The 20,415-nt window shown below is 54.7% G+C and overlaps 1 protein-coding gene across 1 annotated transcript in view; it reads right to left on the bottom strand.

Annotated features, from left to right (window-relative positions):
• The window catches only part of OTOA (otoancorin), a 53,120-nt gene that overhangs the window by 7,656 nt on the left and 25,049 nt on the right, over nucleotides 1-20,415 (bottom strand). Inside the window, exons 13-23 of the mRNA XM_059691930.1 lie at nucleotides 19,819-19,986; nucleotides 19,041-19,178; nucleotides 18,047-18,102; nucleotides 17,767-17,884; nucleotides 15,190-15,263; nucleotides 11,556-11,691; nucleotides 10,429-10,619; nucleotides 8,041-8,134; nucleotides 7,364-7,493; nucleotides 4,693-4,880; nucleotides 2,114-2,269 (exon numbers count right to left, since the gene is read on the bottom strand). Of these exons, the coding sequence (XP_059547913.1) occupies nucleotides 2,114-2,269; nucleotides 4,693-4,880; nucleotides 7,364-7,493; nucleotides 8,041-8,134; nucleotides 10,429-10,619; nucleotides 11,556-11,691; nucleotides 15,190-15,263; nucleotides 17,767-17,884; nucleotides 18,047-18,102; nucleotides 19,041-19,178; nucleotides 19,819-19,986 (1,449 nt within the window). The remainder of the gene's footprint in view (nucleotides 1-2,113; nucleotides 2,270-4,692; nucleotides 4,881-7,363; nucleotides 7,494-8,040; nucleotides 8,135-10,428; nucleotides 10,620-11,555; nucleotides 11,692-15,189; nucleotides 15,264-17,766; nucleotides 17,885-18,046; nucleotides 18,103-19,040; nucleotides 19,179-19,818; nucleotides 19,987-20,415) is intronic.

Below are 20,415 nucleotides of genomic sequence, written 5' to 3'. Positions count from 1 at the left end.
AGCCATATATATATATAAACTTGCTTAATTAGACCTGCTTTCTGATTTAGCTAAACTTTTTCCAGCCCAGTGAAGCAACCCAACTTCTCTTTCAGGTAATTGTCAGCAACACAGCAGTAAATATCAACATGATGTAGATTATTATTGTAGATAATGCAGGGAGACCAAAGGGTGAAATATTTAACTGCAGCCGTGTTTGACTATATTCTGTGCAATGAGAAAACCCGAAGTCATTTTAAGGTTCACCATTTCTTACTTCTTTTCAGTCGTGTCAAGTTTCTAAACTTTCTAAATCTCCATTTTCCAGCTCATGAAAAGAAAATAGGATTCTACCGAGTTTCCTATCTACCTACTCCAGGACTTCTGTGAGGATCAAATGAGATGAGGCACAGGAAAATGCTTCATATACATTTGGTTAAACTGTAAAATGTTTGCACCTGGCTATAAAGCAAGCTAGATTCCTGGGCTGAAGAAACTGCAAGGAGGCTAGTCGCTAGGGAGAGGAAGCTGGGCGTTGCTACATGACGTCATTACCCAGTGCCCACAGCAACTGTTTTGGGCTGGGCTGGGCTGTGGGCCGCATTTTGCGCCATGGGGTCTCGGCAGTGTTGGCTGCAGTTTGGTGGGGTGTCACTCCGGGGTGGTGGCGGGGCCTGTGTTGGTTTGTTGGTACCAGGTCCGTGGTGCCGTTTATTTTTAAATGGCCAGTGCACGTCATGGCAGCTCCTGTGTTGAGCGTCTGCCCTCTAGCCGGCAGGGGGGCAGTTGGAGGCAACCAGGCTGAAAGGGGTTTAGTTAGGGAGCAACCAGGCCAGTAGGGGGGCAGGTAGGGGGCGATCAGTGTGCATGATAGCTACCTGTCATGATGAGAGAGAATCATGGATCGGCTGCCTCCTGCACACACCCCCACTGGGGATCGAGCCCACAACCCAAGCATGTGCCCTTGACTGGAATCAAACCCAGGACCCTTCAGTCCCTGGGCTGACACTCTATCCACTGAGCCAACCCAGCCAGGGCCATGCTTGGACTTTTTCAAAGACTGATGAGGAGGGTAGTTTGTGTAGGTTAATTAGATAATGTGCGAGCCCAGTGCTAAAGATGACCCTGGGAATGAGACAACACAGAGCGCTCAGACCCCCTCGCTGGCAATACAGTGGATTAACTTCCCTCCCAACTGAAACCAATTCTGGAGAGAACCTCTTTATCACGTGAAGGATTAACCGACACAGGACTCGCCCTCCAACAAAAAAACAACAAGAAAACTGAGCAAACCATATAAAAGGACTGTCTTCAGATGTTGGACAACAAGCAGCATAGGACTATAATCCTAAGAAAAGGAAAGCAAGTGAGGTGACCCCTAAAGCTGCCCTTGTTCACTGCCCAAAGGCCGTTTCCAGGCCGTGGAGCAGTGAAGGGAATCCAAACACGCCCAGTGGTCCAGCTTAGTTGAGGATACGGAGATCTCATTTGGAGAGGTCAGGGCCCCTATAATTGGCGAGGAAAGCCCTGCACAGTCAGCCCACTCCAGGGATCTGCAGGGAGGTCTTCTGAAGTCAGCTGAGTACTGATCTGCACCAGCAGGAAGCAAAACCCCACGTACATATCAGGATGAGGCATCAGAACGCAGTGGGCTGGACAATTCTCAGGGCTCATGTGGAGCTGGAGAGAGTCCACATTCCCACCAGCCTGACGAGAGAGGTCTTGAAATACACAGAGCAGTATTAGGCCCTCCTCTCAGAACCATGTCTCAGTCATGAGGATAACTAACCGCAGAATGAAAGTCCCTCTACACTCATCCTAATCAAGTTCAAAAGGAAGGCCCCCAAGTCAAACTGATCTGAAGGTCATTTAAATGTGTGGCAGAACAAAGCCCCGTACTCGTCAAAGGAGTATAACTAAACCAAGCACTCAAAACTATAAAACTCACAGTGCCCACCAGCCAGTCAAAATTATTATGCTTGCATATGAGAAAGCATGGCTCATAATTAGGAGAAAAATTACTCCATAAAAACAGATCCAAAATGACAGGGATGATGGAGTATTTGAAAGACCCAGCCCTGGACGGGGTGGCTTAGCTTGTTGAGCACCGTCCTGTGCAGCAACATCTACCGACCTGTCCTGGGGTCCACTCTGACTGCTGGCTCAGGGAAGCCACGGTGTCGATGGAGCTGAGGTCCAGCTGCTCCAGCTCACTCTCGTTCAGAGCCAGAGCAATGCGGCCCAGCGAGACGATGTGGTGTTCTCTCCAGTAAGAAGGCGTGCCCCAGACCTTCAGAGGGAAAGAAGCCAGCTTAGGCTGAGCTTCACTGACAGTATTTAAAACAGACAAAGGTAAACCTCTTTAATACATAAACTTTTTTGTGAATCATTAAGAAAAAGATGATTATATTTGTTTTTAAAATAGGCAAAAGATATGAACAGAAAATTCCTAAAAGAATAAATAAACAGCCCTGACTGGTTTGGCTCAGTGGATAGAGCATTGGCCTGTGGACGCAAGGGCCGCAGGTTTGATTCCAGTCAAGGGCATGTACCTTGGTTGCGGGCACATCCCCAGTAGGGGGTGTGCAGGAGGCAGCTGATCGATGTTTCTCTCTCATCGATGTTTCTAACTCTCTATTCCTCTCCCTTCCTCTCTGTAAAAAAAATCAATAATATACATATATATTTTAAAAAGAATAAATAAACATATGAGGGGAAATTCCCACTCAGTCATAACTTTTTAAAATGTACATTAACAACAATCAAAGAATACCATGTAGGCTGATGACACTGATAAGGAGTAAAAAGAATGAGCATTTATTGGTGCTGGTCAGTGCACTCCCACAGGGGGAGCACCACTCAGCCACAAGCCGGGCTCATGGCTGGCAAGCACAGCGGCGGTGGCAGGAGCCTCTCCTGCCTCTGTGGCAGCACTAAGGATGTCCAACTGACAGCTTAGGCCCGTTCCAGTCAGACATCCCCCTAGGTCTCCCAGACTGCAAGAGGGCGCAGGCCAGGCTGAGGGACACCCCTCCCCCCTGACCGACTGCATGAATTTTGTGCACCAGTATATAATAAAAGTTTTAAAAATATTTATACTCTTTTACCCAGAAATTCTATCTCTGGAAATTTAACCTAAGTAAATAATAAGACAAGTACCCAAGGAAATATGTGCAAATATGGACCTTGAGGCATTAAAAATATAAACAATCTAAAAGTCTATCAATTATGCTCAGCTGGTGTGGCTCAGTGGTTGAGTGTCAACCTATGAGCCAGGAGGTCACTGTTTGATTCCTGGTCAGGGCACATGACTTGGTATACAGAGTACACCTCTCTGAAATCAATAGAAATATATTTTAAAAAATAATAAAGTCTACTAATTAGCTAAATAAAAAAGAACCAGTCATAAAATAAAATATTATATAGCTTTTTAAGATACATACATAAATTTATATTTCTGATGTGGAAAATATACATTGTATAGTGTTGGGTGTGGGCTGATGTTATTGAATAGTAGGTAAGTGTGATACCATTTTTTAGTATGAAATAGTAAATATATTTTACGTATACTACTATACACAGAAATCTAGTTACTTTCAGGTGAATATACCAAAATATTAACAGTGCTTATCTCTAGCTGAAAGATTATGACTAATCTCCTTTCTTATTTTCTGACTTTTTTGTAATCCTATATAACAATGGTTCTCAACTTTCTGGCCCTTTAAATACAGTTCCTCATGTTGTGACCCAACCATAAAATTATTTTCGTTGCTACTTCATAATTGTCATGTTGCTACTGTTATGAATCATAATGTAAATATCCGATATGCAGGATGGTCTTAGGTGACCCCTGTGAAAGGGTCGTTTGACCGCCAAAGGGGTCGTGACCCACAGGTTGAGAACCGCTGCTATATAATAAACCCTAATATGCAAATCGACCGAACAGAGGAATGACTGGTTGCTATGATGTGCACTGACCACCAGGGGGCATATGCTCAATGCAGGAGCTGCCCCCTGGTGGTCAGTGCGCTCCCACAGGGGGAGCGCCACTCATCCAGAAGCTGGGCTCACGGCTGGCGAGCGCAGTGGCGGTGGCAGGAGCCTGTCCCGCCTCTGAGGCAGTGCTAAGGAGCAGCGAGTGGACCTAAGCCAGCAGGCGGACATCCCCTGAGGGGTCCTGGACTGCGAGAGGGCAGTGGCCGGGCTGAGGGACCCCTCCCCAGTGCATGAATGCTGTGCACCGGGCCTCTAATAATATATTCTACAACTCTCCTAACATCTGAAACAATAAAAACGGCAAACTTCTGGCTCTCTTCAGCTGGGGCTCTGGGGGAGGAAGAAAAAGAGCACCTCCTAGAAACCATCCTGTTCAGGCCCAGACCACACGCAGGATGGGTTCACCCACAGATGGGGTTTACACAGATGGGGTTCACCCTCAGGATGGGTTCACTGCAGATAGGGTTTACCCACAGGATGGGTTCACCCATAATGGGGTTCACCCACACATGGGGTTCACGGAGCGCCCACTGGACAGTCTTTGCGTAGCCCGGGGAGGAAACTGAGGTACAGAGGGGAGGCCTGGATCCTTCACGCAGTGAAATTGCAACAAGAAAACAGGTGACGCTCCTTGCTGGCTCGGCCCTCCGTGGCAGACCCGCTGGGCGCGTGGGTTGGGTTTTCCTTCTGTTAACATCCCTCCCAGGTGGACTGTACCTGAATCGCCTTCTCCTTTAGGGCGGTCAGCTGAGGCCGGAGGAAGCCCCCAACGGCCCCCAGAAGCTCCACGCTCCTGAGGAACGTGGCTTCCTCCAGGCAGCGCAGGTCCCGGGGGGCCCAGCAGGCATTGGCTTCGGCCAACTTGAAGATGTCGTCGGAAGAGGGAGCCTCAACTCCATGGCAACCTGAGATGGGGAGATGCAGAGGCAGGGGGCGGGGGCGGGGGCGGGGGGGGGGGTGGAGGAAAGCAGCTCAGGAAATGGAGTGTTTCTGTGCCGACATGAGTAATGCTCCTGTCGCTCCATCCCCGAGAGGCAATGCAATGGAGGAGCTGACGGCAGGGACCAGGGACCGTTTGAACCCCACTTCTTGCTAATTACCTGGTAACAAAATCATGAAAATGCCAATGTTTTGCACAGCCACATGCACCCAGTAGGAGTTTTGCTGCGTCACAGCTAGACTGCAAACTGCCCTGAGGGCAGCAGGAGCTGCTGGTGGAGATCCTGGCTGCAAATTCAAACCCAAAGCTACTTAACCCTCCGTACCTGCTTCCTCCGTAGACAACGAGGGGAAGTCACCCTGTCAGACTCTTGTGAGGACTCCGCGTTATCACCCACAAAGCACGTGGTGTCAGGGAGGCAGTGAACACTCAGTACACACTTCCGTTATTAACGCCACCTGCCGCCCACCCACCCATTTGAGTTTGAACCCCAGAGTTAAGGGTTTCAGAATATGAGAAAGGACCACTCCTAAGAGTGGGGCGGGAGGATGACTTGCCCTCCATAAAAACCATGGAGTGGCTGTGGCCTTCCGTCCCAGGAAAGAGGAGAAGTGGGCTGTGGCTTTGTCGCAGCAGCAGAAACCACCATCTCGCTCTGAACAGCGGGAAACCTGCCTGAAACCAGCTACCAAACTGAACACGGAGGTGAGAGGCTGTGGCCCAGAGGTGCCCACCAGGGAGACAACCCACGGCTCCTTGTCTTAAAAGCTACCCTGGACGCCCGATGCTGACCAGACGCCAGCACCAGCCCCACCCGGCGCTCCCCACGCCTGTGCCACTCCCGTCTCGGGGCATCTACAATGCGAATTCGCTGGATTCCAACCAGGAGGTGGACCTGGACCGGGTCAGGGGCACTGTGTGCAGCCCTCAGACATTGTCACCCTACCCCGCTCGGAGGGGCCAGAAGACCCACCCTCCTGGCTGCCCTCCCCGCCCCGGGGAATACGGGGGGGGGGGGCGGGGAGTGGGGACCCAGAGGACCAGAACGGCCAGCAGTGTGACCGGAGCCGTCCGGCTGCTGCGTTCCGGGCACAGGACAGGCGCGCAGCATGCATTGGTTGAATGAATCGGCACGCACGCAGGTTAACTGGAATGAAGCCAAGTCGTAACCCTGCTAAGCCACCAGCTGCTGTAAGCACAGCGGCAATCCACCCAGAAGCCCTGCTGGCAGCTCAGGCCACGCACTGAGCCGCGTCCTCCCGTGTGCAGACCTGACCTCTGGCTGCGCGGCTCTGAGGACAGCGGGGGAACTCCCCCGTACTGGGGGGCACACCCAAGAGCTGCCACTTACTAACGCTGTGACTGTGGCCACGTCTCTTCGTCTCTCCAAACCTCCATTTCCTCGGGGAGGACGTGGGAGCGATCACTGTGCCCACCTCACAGGGCAGGGGAGGGTGAGACAGCACGAGGAGTGGCGGCCACCCAGGGAAACATAAATCAGGTCGGCGCGCTCTCTGCTGGACGCCCGGGGCCCTCCCCAGGGTGAGGCCCAGTGCTCAGGCCTTTGCCAAGGCCCCGAGGGCAGGCCGGCGTCACCCCGCCCTGTCGCCCTCCTTCCTTCCGCCGGGAACACTCTAAAGCCCAATGCCCACGGCCCCCCACACCCCTCAGGCCTCTATTCGAGTGTCAGGTTCTCACTGAACCGTCCCTTTCAAACGGCAGCCCCAGCCATGCTCCCCAGCCCCTTCCCTTGGTTTATTTTCCTTAGTGGCACTGAGCACCGCTCAACCTACGACTGCGTCATTTACTGTCTGGCTACCCCCAAACACATTTGAACGTGAAATCAATAAAAGAACCTTTTTTAAATAAAAACAACTAACACTCCCTGAGCATGTCCTATATGCCAGGCTCCGTGGGAACGTGTTAGAGGTTTAAACCCATTAGTCCTCACACAAGCATGTCGAACTCATGGCCGGCAGGCCACATAATAATAGACGATGCATGCGGCCCGCCGGCCGCGAGTTTGACATGCTTGCATAACCTGCTCAGGTAGGAATGTTACTGTGCCGTTTTACAGAGGATGAACACTGAGGCACAGGGGAGTTAAAAAGCTAACCCGGATCACACAGTCAGCACGCGGCAGACCCAGGGCTCAAACCCAGCCAGCCTGGCCCAGCGCCGCAAACAGCCTCTCAGCCCCTGGGGCCCTGAAGCAGCCGCAGTGAAATGCGGTTGCCCGTGCCCACCAGGAAACTACGGCCCGGGTCAGGACGCAGCCGTGCCTTCAGGTCACTGCACCAGGGGGGCCGGCTGGTGTGTGGGTTCTTGCCACCCTGTTGCTCTGCAATCATTGCACCAGTCCAGTCCCCCAGAGAGGAGGCCTCTTGATGCCAGCGACTCCGCAGAAACCCTCTGCCTGGCACGGGCTCCGGTACCCCGTTCACTCACCAGGGCTGGGGGCAGCGCCAGGGCCCCTCTCACTGCTGTTCCGAACAGATTCAAAGACAGCCCAGAGGAATCCTTTGGGGGGCAAGATCCCGACCATCTTGGAAGCTGCTTGCTGCAGGATATCGGGAAACTGTGAGGCAGAGACGATGAATGAGGAGGAGCAATAATACAGCGCAGTAAACACACACTGAACGCCGGGACTTTCTGGCTGGGGTTTTCCTTCCCTCATAGCAGCTTCTCACATCAATTTAACCCCAGCCCAACTGACCTGGTTTCTCCAAAGGATCATATAAAACAACACTCAACCTCCGTAATCATTCAACAGATGTTCAATAATGTAAGTGTACGCCATTCACACAGGCTGGCGTGTGTGTGCACATGGCACCGGTGCATGCAGACCTGGAACAAGCATGCGTGTAGAAAGAGCAGAGCGATAGCTAATCACAGCCGGCAGGCTGCGCGCCCGCGAGAGGGCACGTGGAGGGGTCGGAGCTCAGGCAGCGATGGCCGCACCCCCTCGTCCTGCACCTCAGCGTGGAGCTGCCAACATCTGAGCCCTTGGGGCAGGGAGGAAGTTCCAGAAAACAAACTTGCAGCAAACCCAGGGGAGTGTGACGGACCACACTGTGTCTCCCCTTCAGACCCCTCAGCCTCCGAGCAAGCGAACACAGAGGTACCTTTGCGGCAACAGAGCTTAATTCATCTCCTGAGAAAAGTACTAGGAAGGGTCCCAAGTCCTTCGTCGTCTCGGCCGTCCAGTTCTGAGGGGGTCTAAGAAGAGACAATCAGCAATAAATTGGAAGCCGTGCCGTTGTCCTTGTCCCCAGCAGCCTTTCTTTCAGAAACAGACTATCCTCCTGTGTGGAGAGATGGCCAATCACATGGGCCCACTTCCCTAGCCAAGCCAATGTGCATGTGATGCAGGCTGGCCAATCAGAACCATCCCTAGGAATTTTGATGGAACTACTAAAGAAGCTCTCTCTCTCTTTCTTCTGGTATCTGGAGTAGTAAAAAGGATATTGGAGGCCACTCCTATCACCAGTGGCGATAATAAAACCACACCCAAGAACACAGAGCTGAGTGATAGGAGAAAAATCCCTGATGATACCATTTGAGCTCCTGGATCCAACCATGCCTGAAGTCCATCCCTGCAGTTTTCCATTACATTCAATTTCTGAACTCAACAAATTCCCATTTGTAGCTTGAATTGTTAAATTTCAGTCATTTCCTTCCCCCACTTCTTCAATAGAACAGTAATGATCTATGTGTTTCTTTAAATTGCCATAAGAGTCTTCCCTTATAACGAGACAAAATGTCCTCTTGAAGTTGTCAGGATACTGACAGCACTAATACAGAATCCACTGTTGTTCGTACAGAGACCACAAGTGTCTACAGTAAAGTGTCTCACACCATATTCGGTGGCATTTCTAGGGGCGCTGCCCAGTTAGTAGCGATAACCCCTCTCTTAGGCCTACGCAAGCCAACCCTGGCCAAAAAGCTCCCCCTTATCTCTTAGATGAGCGGTTCTCAACCTGTGGGTCGCGACCCCTTTGGGGTCAAATGACCCTTTCACAAGGGTCGCCTAAGACCATCAGAAAACACATATATAATTACACATTGTTTTTGTGATTAATCACTATGCTTTAATTATGTTCAATTTGTAACAATGAAATCGAGGGTCACCACAACATGAGGAACTGTATTAAGGGGTCGCGGCATTAGGAAGGTTGAGAACCACTGTCTTAGATTAAAAATACTAGTATTATCCCAGCCCTAGTCGGTTTGCTCAGTGGATAGAACATCGGCCCACAGGTCAAGAGTCCCAGGTTCGATTCTAGTCAAGGGCACCTTCTTCGGTTGCAGGCTCAATCCTTGGCCCTGGTCAGGAAGCGAGTGCGGAGGCAACCAATTGATGTCTTTCTCTCACATCAATGTCTCTCTCTCTCTCTCGGTCTCTCCATCTCCCTTCCATTCTGTCCAAAAATCAATGGAAAAATATTCTCTTGAGGATTAACAATATGTGTGTGTGTGTGTGTGTGTGTGCCTAATATGCTAAGTATCCGACCATTCATTCAACCGTTCGACCAGTCACTATGATGTGCACTGACCACCAGGGGGCAGACGCTCCAACCGGTAGGTGAGCTTTGCTGCTGGGGTCGGGCCAATCAGGACTGGGCAAGTCGGACTGGACACGCCCTGGAGCCAACCTCCTGTGGTCCCTCCCCAGGCTCTAAAATATTTCTTCTAATTAATTTCCTTTCAATGTGCAAAATTTGTGCACCGGGCCTCTAGTATATATATAAAATCCCGCTAGACCTTAACTCCGTGAGGACAGGAACCACACCCATCTCATGAACTGCCACATCTTTGGTTCTAACAGTAGCACGGTTGCCACATACTCAGTACTGTGGGCTGGGCACTGTTGTAATACTTTGTGTGCATTAACTCAGTTCCTCATCACACCAATCCTATGGGGGCTATCACTGTCCCATTCTACAGATGTGAAAATAAAGTGCAAAGAAATTTGGTAACTTTTCCCAGGTCACACAGGCAGTGGATGATAGAAACAAAATTTTAACCCAAGGAGTCTTGCTCCCAACTCCATACTCTTAACTCTATATAATAGTACAGTGCCTGGGATGCAGCCATTTCTTCAAAAACATTTGTTGTCTAACCATTGACTGATGGCTAGGCCCTACTCCACTATCTGACCAAATTTCAGATGGGAAAAATCAGTTCTGTTTTCCCAGGGAATTCTCGCTCACTGAGAGTGACAATACCTCGATTATTTATATCATCACCATCGTCATTATTATCATGTCATAACAGCAACGCTTTCCCTTTCCATATGCCAAGATGTGTGGGGACAGCCATGTGAGGCCTGAAAGCAGCTACCATGGTTCTCACCTTACAGGGAGTCTGAGGCCAAAGGAAGACCAACTGGCAGAGTCAATGCAAGTGTCTAGCCTCATCCTAGGCAAGAGACTCTCTGCCTGAGGGCCGGAGGGCCAGGGCTTGTGCCCTGTGCCAGCCAGGCCCACCTGCAGCTGCGCCTGACTGCTCACCCGTGCTGCTCCAGCAGCCGCAGCCTCACCGCAGCCCTCTGCTCGGGGCTCAGGTCTGGGCAGGCTCTGAGGCCGTGCAGGGCTGTGGCCCAGGCCCCGGGGGACACTCCGTGCTGGATGACGGCCGCCGGCAAGTGGCAGAGCAGGTTCCCCACGATGTCCACGGTGTACTCGTCGGCAATGGAGTTGTTCTGAAACCAACACGCGGCGCCATGGCAGGACCCAGCGGGGCCCCACATGGTGGCCCCTTAAAATCACTTCCCACCCCCAAAACTCAACAAGCCCTGGGATCTGTCCCAGCCACCCTGCCATGGACCAGTGCAGAGCACCAGGGCCTGACCTTGCCCAGGAAGGCCTGAGTTACCCCTGGGAGACCCAGGGGAGCCAGTGGACAGAGGCCTGGCACAGGATGAATGGGGTAATGAGGGCTGTCATCGTTCTGTTGCTCTGAGGAGACCCCAGAGCTGGAACCATGTGACAATAGGACGTGAACAAGAAAAGCAGCAGCAAGTGTGTGCGGCCCTGGAAAGCCTTCAGAGCTCTTCCTCAGCATGGCAGGCAGAGCTGGCGTTTCCTGGGTGCCCGCCATGCCGGGCCCATGCTAGTGTTTGCAGGTCTTGGTCCACATTCATCTCCAGAGTAACTGTAAGACGTAACTGCTAATAGCATCCCCTTTAAAGACGAAGGAACTGCCAGCTGGCGGCAAGGCCGGTCCCGCTGGGCTTGGGTGTTGAGCAGCACCTCGCCTATGCCGGGCCCTCCACAGCCCTGTGCAGGAAGTGCTCAGGCCACGTGCAGACAGGGACGGGGGCTCAGGGAGGGGTGGGGAGGGGGGGCGGGGGACTGGGGGGGGCAGTGACTCTCCCACAGCCCGGAGACAGCCACCCGCAGAGACGTGTCTCGAGCCCAGACACTGTGCTGGGCTCTTCCCGGGCCCCAGAGCGGCCTGCCCTCCTTTGAACCCAGAACAGCAGCCTCCAGCACCAGGGACAAGACCGCCCGACCCAGCGGCTTCCGAGCCAGCTTCAGGCCCACATCGGGCTGAGACCCCAGCCAGATCCCAGGGCTCCCCAGGGCCCTGGGGGAGAGGGACGTCCGTGACAGTGTCACCCAGAAAGGCTCCTTACCAGGCACTGCTGCACTTTCCCGAGGACCAGAGTCCTTTTGTGGGGATCTAACACCAAGGAGTCCAACCGGATCTTCCCCAGGCCGATCAGAAGGGGCGCACAGCGGGAGGCTGGCACGGCCGCCAGGTAGCGAGCCCTGGAGAGGGGTGGGGACCCAGACAGGAAGACATGGCTGCTCGGGACTGCCCTGGACACCGGGTCTGCATGCCCAGGGGCTCATCACAGGGGCTCTTTAATGTGTGTTCCCCGGGGAGGTGGCTCCTTTGGGCAGGTTGCAAGCCTCCCACCCATCGTGCTTCTCTCCTAGGGATAGGAACCAAACTTCCCATCATGCCCCTCTCCTACTGGTGGGAACCAAACTTCCCATCATGCCCCTCTCCTACTGGTGGGAACAAAACTTCCCATCATGCTCCTCTCCTACTGGTGGGAACAAAACTTCCCATCATGCCCCTCTCCTAGGTATGGGAACCAAACTTCCCATCATGCTCCTCCCCTAGGGATGGGAACCAAACTTCCCATCATGCCCCTCTCCTACTGGTGGGAACAAAACTTCCCATCATGCCCCTCTCCTAGGTATGGGAACCAAACTTCCCATCATGCTCCTCCCCTAGGGATGGGAACCAAACTTCCCATCATGCCCCTCTCCTACTGGTGGGAACAAAACTTCCCATCATGCCCCTCTCCTAGGTATGGGAACCAAACTTCCCATCATGCTCCTCCCCTAGGGATGGGAACCAAACTTCCCATCATGCCCCTCTCCTACTGGTGGGAACAAAACTTCCCATCATGCCCCTCTCCTAGGTATGGGAACCAAACTTCCCATCATGCTCCTCCCCTAGGGATGGGAACCAAACTTCCCATCATGCTCCTCCCCTAGGGATGGGAACCAAACTCCCCATCATGCTCCTCCCCTAGGGATGGGAACCAAACTCCCCATCATGCTCCTCTTCTATGCTCTGGCAGCATTGATCTCAGAATAGTATCTCCATAAACATATGTTGACTGATGGACCAGTTCAGGAGAGATGAGGAGAAAATGAAGATAAAATAGAGAAAGGAAAGAGAATAAAATAGAAAGTGAGAAAGAAACGTGAGGAGAGAGTGAAGAGAGCAAGAGAAATGACTCCCAGTCCCATCATCTCCAGCAGAACTGCCCCTCAGCTCTTGGCTGTGTGTCCTCAGCAGGTGCAGTATCACCCCCAAGGCGAGAGACGGTTCAGGGCAGGAAGGCAGGGAGGGAAACTAACGTTACTACAGTGATTTGTGACCCACCAAAGCTCAGCCCTCCTCAACACCATCCCTTACCATTTCTCTCATTGGGAGAAACTAAAAGGTCCTCCTCAGGGAGGCAATAGCCAAATAAAGGCTAAGAAAGACTGTTCTCGACACATGTGCCCCAACTCATCGCCACTTGACTCTTTCAAAACTAAATTTGACATGTTCTTCTTCCTCTAGGCCAGTGTCTCTCAACCTTCTGGCCCTTTAAATACAGTTCCTCATGCTGTGACCCAACCATAAAATTATTTTTGTTGCTACTTCATAACTGTAATGTTGCTACTGTTATGAATCGTCATGTAAATGTCTGATAGGCAGGATGGTCTGAGGCGACCCCTGTGAAAGGGTCGTTCGACCGCCAAAGGGGTCGCGACCCACAGGTTGAGAACCGCTGCTCTGTGCCCTCCCAGGCTCCCCTTCCCTTTATCCCAATGCCACTGCGCTCGCCTTAATATTACTCAAGTCTTTCTCGCCTCTCCGTTCCCGGTTCCACCGTCTTATTTCTTTCTTCACTTATTCACTCACTCACTCAGCAGACACCTGCAGAGCACATGCTGTGTGCCGGGCGCGATGCTGGCGGCCGGCGACACCATGGGCAGGACACGAGGGAGGCCCCTGGTCGCAGGAGGTGTCATTGCAAGGGGGCGGCCCTGGCACCAGCGGATAGGACAGGTGACTCGGTGACTGAGGCACGTGAGGAGGGAAGCGAACGGCTCTGGAATGGGGAGTGATGGTGGGCAAAGCCTTCGAAGGCAGTGCCAGCTGAGCTGAGACGTGGACCAGTGGAAGGAGACAGGCAGCCCAGGCCCGGTTACAGAAACCAGCTCCACGCCCTCCTCCCGCTGAGGCCCTGCTTTCTGCCACAGGGGCAGCGGCCGTGGCCTTTCTGAACATAAATCCGAGGGCTGTGCCCAGAACACAGTGACCCCCTCAGGCCTCACCTAGGCCCTCCCTGGCTGACCGCCCCTCACCTCCCTGGCCTTCTCTCTGACACCGACTCTGCAGATCACCCCCTGTGCTCCCCAGAGCTCTTCCCTGCACTTGCCCTGCTGGCGGACACCTGGTGCCCCTGCCCGAGTGTCCCTTAAGCTCATTAACCCACCTCATTCTTCAAGCTCCGACTTCCCAGTCTGAAGAAAATGTTCCCTCCTCTGCTCCTGTGTCCACTACCCATTCCCACCTGGCTTTCTCGAAGAATCACCCCTTCACTCCAACACAGTGGTTCTCAACCTTCTGGCCCTTTAAATACAGCTCCTCATGTTGTGACCCAACCATAAAATTATTTTCGTTGCGGCTTCATAACTGTAATGTTGCTACTGTGATGAATTGTCATGTAAATATCTGATATGCAGGATGATAGACGACCCCTGTGAAAGGGTCGTTCGACCGCCAAAGGGGTCGCGACCCACAGGTTGAGAACCGCTGTCTGAGACCTTGTGCTTTGGTGCGGTGCCCATTCACTCTCAGCTCCAGTCAAGTCATCCATCCTTACAAGCCCAGTGATTGGGTCAAGACGGGCAAACTGGCCCAATGCAGGCTCATGGGAGTCAAACCCAAGTCTTATTAAGAAGAATGGGAAGAGGACGTCTTTCTTTTCCCCAAACATGAAAACTGCCAGGGGCCACCACGGAGAGAGAATCTGTCTGACAGAGAAGCCGACAGAGAAGCTGGGCTAAGACACAGATGACATAATTTTAGCCCCTGGATCTAGCCATGCCTGAAATCCATCCCTGGACGTTCCAACCCCCTAAATACAAAATTGCTTTTTATTGCCTCAGCCAATTTGAGTTCAGATTCTATCACTTTCAACTAAATATCAACTTGGTATTATAATTGGTTTCATGCTTACCTGTTTTCCCCCTATGAGCTTATAAGGTCTTTATGGGGAAAATTTAGTTCTTTCTAAGAGCTAGTACATAGTAAGCATTCAATAAATATTTTTTGAATGAATGAAGACAGTAACAGCAAGAGGAGGAAGAGAGAAACCGTGTCCAGACCGTATTTGGAAAGTAGGACTGCCCCCAGACCTGAGTGCCCACAGGCCCCGGCAAAGCCCCACAGCTCCCCCAGCCCTGCCTCCGGGAGCGTGGGCACAGCGGTGAGGTCAGCCCAGGCCGGATCTGCTCCTGGGCCTGGGCTGCTTTGGCTTTAGTTTTTAAATAAATAACAAGAAAAAGCCAGGGTCTGAAATATCTGTGTGGGCCCAGAATTTACACCTGGGTCTCGAGGGCGTCCCCGTCCAGGGCGCTCTCCACGCCGCCTCTGGCTCCTCACCAAACCCAGAGGGAGAGAAGCACTTTGGTGTGGGCAGGTCCCTCAATCTTACTGCTGAGCCAGAGAGGGGGCCCACGTTCACTCACGGGAGCGCAGCCAAGAGGAAGGGCTGTGTAAGGGACCTGGACACCTCCCAGGCTTTCCACGCCAAACAATTAACCTGAAAGATTTAAGAAGTTGTCGGCATTTAGTGAAGTGATAGGAAGAGCAAGCAAGACTGTGCTCTCGGTCCAAGCACTGCGCTCAGCCCTTACCGAGGCGTCTTGTTTATAGAGCACCCTAGGGTGCAGGGACCCACCGTGCCCGGTTTGTGCATGAGGAAACTGAGGCAGCAGCAAGAGGGACACAAAAATTTACGTCTAAGAATGCTCGCCACAGATCTGTTTATAACGGCAAAAAGGGAAGACGTCACCGCCGTGTCCCTCAGCAGGGGGCTGACTGGTTAGGTAAATTACGGTGCATTAGGTAAATTAGCCGTACAGCGGAGCACTACACAATTACCTGTTTCCGCAGGTAGATTTGCATATATTAATATGCATGATGCCCAGGCCCTATTTTATACATACACAATGTGTTGTATATAAAGTTAAACAGAACAGTGTGCACAGTATGAGCTCATTGGTGCTTTTTAAGTTACAGGTAAATGTGTTTTATTCACACCCAGCCCTCAGAGTCAGGAGCCAGCGTTCCCTGCCGTTGGCCTGGAGCAGTCTAGCCGCAGCCCTGCTGGCCCCGGGGTGCGTGCCACCTGCTGAGCACTGGCATGGGGGGCGCATGCTGGGCGCTGGCGCGGGGAGGGGGGCCGTGTGCTGGGCACTGGCACAGGAGGAGGGGCGCATGCTGGGTGCTGGCACAGGAGGAGGGGTGCGTGCTGGGTGCTGGCACAGGAGGGGGGCGTGTGCTGGGCGCTGGCACAGGAGGAGGGGTGCGTGCTGGGCGCTGGCACAGGAGGGGGGCCGTGTGCTGGGCGCTGGCACAGGAGGAGGGGTGCATGCTGGGTGCTGGCACAGGAGGAGGGGTGCGTGCTGGGTGCTGGCACAGGAGGGGGGCGTGTGCTGGGCGCTGGCACAGGAGGAGGGGCGCGTGCTGGGTGCTGGCACAGGAGGGGGGGCGCGTGCTGGGCGCTGGCACAGGAGGAGGGGCGCGTGCTGGGCGCTGGCACAGGAGGAGGGGCGCGTGCTGGGTGCTGGCACAGGAGGGGGGGCGCGTGCTGGGTGCTGGCACAGGAGGGGGGCGTGTGCTGGGCGCTGGCACAGGAGGAGGGGCGCGTGCTGGGTGCTGGCACAGGAGGGGGGCGTGTGCTGAGCGCTGGCGCAGGGAGGGGGGATCCCATGTGCTGGGCGCAGCTGTCTGCATTTGGGGTGTGAAGCCGCAGCCCTGCGTCCCACACACTGGATGCCAGGAGCACCTCCCTCAAGTGTGGCAGCCGAATGTGTCTCCAGAGGGTCCCTGCTGAGAACCACTGTTCTAGGGGAAATTTTACTTTCTTTCTATTTTTCATTTGATAATTACGTGTTTTTAGCAAAATGTATAAAGAAAAAAGATAACTTTCCTACTGAAGTGGTATTTGAAGGTTGAAGAACAGGGGAGTCCGGGAGAGGAGTTGTTTGGGGGGCTCTGCTCAGACATCAGGCCTCCTCCAAGGGGCTGGCCTCTCCCCTCCCCCCCCCACCCCTTCCACCCCCGCCTCTGCCTGGCGGACGCTCACGTGCTGCTGGGGGAAGTTCCCACCAGGGAGCGGTGAGGAGGCAGCCCACAGGGTTCCCCCAGACCTGCTCTCAGAGAAAGCCTGCAACCTGTATTTTTGACAGTCGTACTGAACTGTAATTGTATGCAAAGAACTACACTGCATTTAAAGTGTACACTTTGATGAGTATGTGAACACCCGTGAAGCCATGACCTCAGTCAAGGCCAAAGACATGCCCAGCACAGTGTCCCTGCGTCCTTGTGTTTTGTTTGTGTGAGACGAGCATGTCACATGAGACCTTCTCTCTCTCCTCTGAGAGCTCAGCGCGTCAACGCAGGCACCGCGGGTCTCCCCCAGGCGTGGAAGAGTGTCCGTGACCATGTGGAGAAGGAAGTGTTAAGTGAGAAAGAAAATGCCCTTGGAGCAGCGTCTGTCCTGGCCCCGCCCTGGCCGGGTAGCACGTGGATGACGGCATGGCCTTCGGTCTCTGGACATAACTGTGAGCATGCTGTGCCTTCCAGGGGTGATTTAAGGCTCGGGGCAGAGTGTGAAATAACCAACCTGTGGCAACTCCGGCTTTGAAGGCAGGGGCATTCCGAGCATCTAAGAAAGAAACTGGAGCCACAGCCCTGCTGGCCCCAGGGTGGGTGCCACCCGGCCGGCGTGGCTCAGGGGTTGAGCGTCGATTCCTGGGCACATGCCCGGGTTGTGGGCTCCATTCCCAGGAGCAAGTGTGCAGGAGGCAGCCGATCAATGATTCTCTCCCATTGATGTTTCCATCTCCCTCTCCCTTCCTCTCTGAAATCAATAAAAACGTACTTTTCTAAAAAGGGACAGAAACTGGAGAAGGCCTGGCTCGGTATTTGGCCCCTCACCATCATTTGCACAGAATATTGCCGGCATCAATAGCTTCAGAGCCAGACGATGCAGGGGCGGCTCCTCGGGTAGAAAGAGAGAAGCAGAAGCAGAAAAGTACCTGATACGGTGAAAGCAGAGAGAGGTTGTTCTCAAAATACTGGAAGTGGGCCAGGAAGGAGTCGGCGCCCATGGCGTCGATGTGGGAGCACGCCACGCCCTTGACCAGCTGCCCGGCACTAGAGAACAGGACAGGGGCGGGAGGAGCGGTTGGGTAAGACAGGGAAGGGGGAGGAGAAGGCATAGCCCACCTGGCATGGGCCACAGGAGGGACTGTCCAACTCTCCCTGCGGGTAAATCAGGGTCCAACGAGCTGGCGCGCTGCGCTCCCCTTCCCCTACCTCAGGAGCTCGGCCGGCCTGCTGGTCTGGGACAGCTGCTCATACAGGAACAAGGCCTGGGGGGAGAGACAGTGCCAGCTGGGGGCATTCACCGCGACAAGCACGTGGCGGGCCCAGCACCCGGAAGCCCCGTGGGGAAGGCGCACCACGGCCCATTTTACAGATGGGAAGACAGAGGCTTCCCAGGCAGTGACTTGCCCAGGACCACACAGCTGCTAAGTGGCAGAGCTGGGAGGTGAGCGGGTGGCGGGCCAGGCTCCCACACCTGGCCAGGGGTGTGCAGGAGGGAGAGCCCGCTGCAGGGAGCAGGGCTGCCACTCCCTTCCTACGCGTTGTCCAGGCCCACCTGCTAGTTCCTGGACACAGGGCATCCCAGCAAGCAAAGGGGGGAAGCGGCTGTGTGATCAGGAGGTGGGGCTTTCAGGCCGACCCTGACCTCTGGGGAGGGAGGGGGCTAGAAGCTCAGTGGCCGCTGGCCAGGGAGCTCATCAATCATGCCTGTGCGGTGACCCCTCCATGAACACCCAAAGGGTAGGGTTCTGAGAGCTTCAGGGCTGGTGAAGGGGGGGGAGGCGCTGACCCGGGGAGAGCGGCACCGGGAGACGCAGGGAAGCTCCGCCCCTTCCCCACGCTCGGCTCCCGCCTCTCTCCCGCAGGCTGGTCCATCCTTTCCTAAAAACCAGTGACCCGGTGAATAAAGCGCTGCTCTGAGTTCTGGGAGCCGCTCCAGCAAATTAACGGAACCCACGGAGGGGTGGCCAGAGCCCCGCCTACAGCAGGTTGGCGGCAGCCCCAGTGCCACCGGACAGCGCTGGCAGCTGCAGTGGGACAGCCTGTGGGACCCAGCCCTTCCCGGGGTCCCGCTCCCCGGCAGCTAGTGTAGAGGTCATCTAGGACCCCCTCAGCCAGTGCTGGGAAGGCCTTGCTGGTGGGGTTGCTGGGGTGGGGACCCCTCGAACACCCCGGGAACTGGTGTCCGGCCTCAGCATCGTACCTGACTCCTCCGCAGCTCCTTCTCCTGTAGGACAGTGGAGTTGAGTCCGAGTTCCCTCCTTAAATCGAAGAGAGACACTTCCTTAAAGAAAGCCCCCGGGACTTCCACGGCACCCGGGGCGCCTCCGGCTCCGGCCACCTGCAATGTGAGAGGACACTCCCTCACTGACAGCGCGCAGACAGTGCGCCGAGCTCTGGGGACAGGCCAGGCACCTCCCAGCGCAAAACCCATCCCACTTGCTGGGAACCATCACTGCCCCCATCTTACAGCCAAGAAAACTGAGGCTTAGTGAGACGTTGGTTGATAGTGAGATTCAGGCCCAGGTCTGCCTTATCTCAGAGCCTGCGCTCCTTGTTTTAACGATCAGTGCTCTGCTGTGCCAGGTGTTGACGTGGGGGCCGATCTCTCGTGTTTGGTTTCTAACAGATTTTGCGATTGGAAAAGCAAATCTGAGGGAAGAGGGTGCCCCCAGAGGCCCCTGCCGAGCGAGGAGGAGGAACTGGCTGACTTTGAAGCCTGAAGGCTCTGGGAAGCACGCGGGACTTCAGGGCACTCTGAGATTGGAAAACCAGCTTTCACGTGTTACTCTATCCAGGAGCCTCGGTTAGGCAGCGTCTCCCAGGTCTGCTGCGCTCGGGAGAGCAGTGGGGTCTGGGGAGAAGTACCACACGGCCGGGCTCTCTGGAGGAACCCGGCTCGGAACCCCTCCCCAGAGGCTGGGCCAACCCCGCCCCTCACAGCCCCAAACCACACGCTGGGGAGGGACGGCTCCTCTCACCTTGCTGAGGATGCCTTGCTGCTGGGCCGGCGACAGGCTGGACACGTGCAGGGAGCCGGCGCTTCGCAGGACCTGCGCCAGGGCCCTGGGGTCCATGCCCGCGAAGGCCTGGGCGCCGACGCCCGCCAGCAGCACGCCCATCTGGCTGACGCTGTGGAAGGACAGCACCTGGGGGACCGGCCAGAGGGGCGAGGCTGTGCTAAGGCCTTTCGCCTGCAGGGCGCTGGCCCGGCCCACTGCGCGCCGGGTGGCAGGGCGGGCGCCGGGTGGCAGGGCGGGCGCCGGGTGGCGGGTGTGCTGCCTCCCAGACCTTCCAGGATTCCTCTCTCGGGAAAGAGAGTAAATGTCAGAACAGAACAGGACGGAGCAGCACCGGCCCGCGGGCAGGGGGGCGGGGGGGCGGAGGGGGGTGTGCTCTGCGGCCTGAGGCCACAGCACACGTACCTGAAGCGGGGCCCGAGCGCCACAGCTGACCGCCAAGGCCTGCTTCATGCTTAACCTGAACTAGCTGACATTTCACATGTGGGGCATTCCCACAAAAATCCAGATGAGTCTCTGGCTTTTCAAAATATGGGCCCACACGGGCAACAGCGGGCA

This window comes from Myotis daubentonii, chromosome 4 (genome assembly GCF_963259705.1).
Source record: "Myotis daubentonii chromosome 4, mMyoDau2.1, whole genome shotgun sequence".
In the NCBI taxonomy this organism is placed as follows: domain Eukaryota; kingdom Metazoa; phylum Chordata; class Mammalia; order Chiroptera; family Vespertilionidae; genus Myotis; species Myotis daubentonii.
Note: the sequence above shows the minus strand (reverse complement) of the source record. Positions and strands in the feature narration are given on the sequence as shown.